At 40.0% G+C, this 2810-nt stretch overlaps 1 protein-coding gene across 1 annotated transcript; it reads right to left on the bottom strand.

Annotated features, from left to right (window-relative positions):
- Positions 1–1123: 1123 nt before the first annotated feature.
- LOC114760092 (uncharacterized mitochondrial protein AtMg00860-like) lies at positions 1124–1669 on the bottom strand. The gene has a single exon (XM_028949348.1). It carries the CDS (start codon positions 1667–1669, stop codon positions 1124–1126), a length of 546 nt encoding a protein of 181 aa, XP_028805181.1.
- Positions 1670–2810: the final 1141 nt, after the last annotated feature.

The raw sequence follows: 2810 nt of genomic DNA, 5'->3' as shown, positions 1-2810 counted from the left end.
TTCATAAGGAGCCATTTGGATATTAGAATGATAATTATTGTTATAGGCGAACTCCGCCAGTGGTAAGTATTCATCCCAGTTCCCTTTGAAATCTAGGACACAAGTTCTTAGCATATCCTCTAACATTTGAATAGTATATTTTGTCTGCCCCTCAGTCTGAGAGTGATAAGCTGTATTGAAACTTAGCTTAATGTCCATGGCTTTCTATAACACTATAAAATCTAGACAAAAATCTCAGCTCCCTATCAGAGATAATCGTCTTAAGTAGTCCGTGCAACCTCATAATTTCCTGAATATATATCCACGCCAACTTTTCCAGTTGGTATTCTTTCTTGATGGCCAAGAAATGATCTGACTTCATTAGGCGATCTATAATCACCCATATCACGTCGTAACCTGATGATGTACGAGGTAGTCCCATTACAAAGTCCATAGAAATGCTTTCCCATTTCCATTCCGGAATACTCAATGGTTGTAGGAATCCTGACAGCTTTTGGTGTACTGTCTTTACTTTTTGACAAGTGAGGCACTTGGACACGTAGTCTGTCACATCTTTCTTCATACCAGGTCACCAGAACGATTCTTTAAGATCTCAGTACATCTTAGTCATGCTTGGATGTATGGTATACTGACTCTTGTATGCCTCCTCCAAGATTTTCTTCTTAACTTCTGAATTCGGGGGAATGTAAGTTCTTCCTTTATATTTTAGGATCCCTTCCTAAGTTATCTCAAAATCCCTCATCTCATTTCTCAGCACTTTGTGTTTCTTGATTTGTTCACTCTATGAGGCCTTCTTGATTTTTTCAGTGATTTGCGTTTCCACTTTTACAATACTGATTTGGCCCATCATCAGCTGTATCTGGCCGGTGAGATTCCAATCTCAGATATTTTCGATCAACTCTTGTTCCTTTATCATCAATGATGCCACCTGCACTATCTTCCGTCTTAATGCATCTGCTACTACTTTTGCTTTCCCTATATTGTATTTAATTTGATAGTCGTAATCCTTGAGCAACTCCATCCATCTCCTCTGTCTCATGTTAAGTTCTTTCTAATCTTGCAGGTACTTGAGGCTCTTATAATCACAATACAATTCGATGGTTGCCCTATATAGATAATGCCTCTAGATCTTCAAGGCATAGACAATCGCTGCCAGCTCAAGATCGTGTGTGGGATAGTTCTCCTCATGAGTCTTTAACTGTCGTGAGGCATAAGCGACCACTCGACCCTGCTGCATTAGCATACATCCCAATCCCTGCTTACTTGCATCTATATATACCACATAAGGTAACGTAGGATCAGGCATTATCAGCACAAGAGTCGAGGTCAACTTCTGCTTTAACTCTTGAAAGCTCACTTCACACTTTACATCCCACTCAAACGGTTGATTCTTCCAAATGAGCTTGGTCAGCAGTAGGGCAATCCGTGAGAAATCCCGTATAAACCTCCTGTAGTACTGTGCGAGTCCCAGAAAACTTCTCACCTCAGTTACCATCTTGGGCCATTCCCAGTTCAACATGGCCTCTACCTTGCTTAGGTCTACTGCTACTCCATCTCGGGTAATCACATAACCCAAGAACTTTATCTCATTTAGCCAAAACTCACATTTGCTCAATTTGGCATACAGTTGCTTTTCCACAACGTGCCTAATACAATCCGCAAATGCCATTCATGCTCCTTTGGTGACTTAGAATACATCAGGATATCATCAATGAATACCACTACAAATTGATCTAAATATGGCCAAAAAATCCTACCATATAGTCCATAAATATAGCAGGTGCGTTCATCAAACTAAAAGGTATCACCAGAAATTCGTAATGCCCATACCTTGTTCAAAAAGCGGTCTTCGGGATATCTTCTGCCTTTAATCCTCAACTGATGGTATCCCGATCTCAAATTGATCTTTAAGAATACAGTGGCTCGTGCCAGCTAATCTAGCAAATTGTCAATCCGTGGTAACAGGTACTTGTTCTTGATAGTCACTTTATTCAATTCATGATAGTCTATACATAGTCTCAAGTTACCGCCTTTCTTTTTCACAAATAACACTGGTGCACCCCACAAAGATACATTGGGGTGTATGAACCCTTTCTCCAAGAGCTCCTCTAGTTGCTTCTTTAGTTCTGCCATTTCATTTAGAGCTATCTGATACAGAGCCTCTGAAATCTAGTTTGTTCTAGGCACCAGATTAATAATAAATTCAATCTCCCTTTCAAGGGGTAATTTGCTAATCTCTGTCAGAAATACCTTAGAGAATTCCTGGACCATCGGGATATCCAAAATTTCTTCTTTTAGTTTCTACTTTCATCGAGAAAAACACCTTATAACCCTAGCAACCCTGTCTCAACCATTTATCTACTTAAGCCGCTAAAATCACGTCTAGTTTCACTTCCTCTACAGGGGTTAACTCTCGTAGGAAGGATTAGCATTTTATTTTTACAATCAAGAGGACATTTTAGGAGAACAACTAGTTCAAACCAAGGACAATATCAATATCACAGAAAGGCATGCATATCAGGTCTAACATAGTGCAAAAGTGGGCATATTGGACAATGCAGTTTAAACAAATAGCAGAAGTTAAAATTTTCATTCTCGTGGGAGGGGGAACACACAAATCATATAGTAATGTGTCGACAGTAAGACCTAAGTGCCTAGTGCAATCATACAATATAAATGAGCGGCTGGTACTCGAGTAAAAAAAAGCATCCACAAGGTAGCCATTCACAGTAACCGTACCTTGGATAATCTCAGGTGACTTACAAGCCTCTTCCCGGCTGAGGGTGAACACCTTGCCTTGTGCCTTAGGT

The sequence above is a fragment of the Neltuma alba genome, unplaced genomic scaffold, assembly GCF_004799145.2.
Source record: "Neltuma alba isolate B1F8T4 unplaced genomic scaffold, ASM479914v2 tig00001633_pilon, whole genome shotgun sequence".
Taxonomy (NCBI): domain Eukaryota; kingdom Viridiplantae; phylum Streptophyta; class Magnoliopsida; order Fabales; family Fabaceae; genus Neltuma; species Neltuma alba.
The sequence above is the reverse complement of the archived record's forward strand: the minus strand, read 5'-3'. Positions and strand labels throughout refer to the sequence as shown.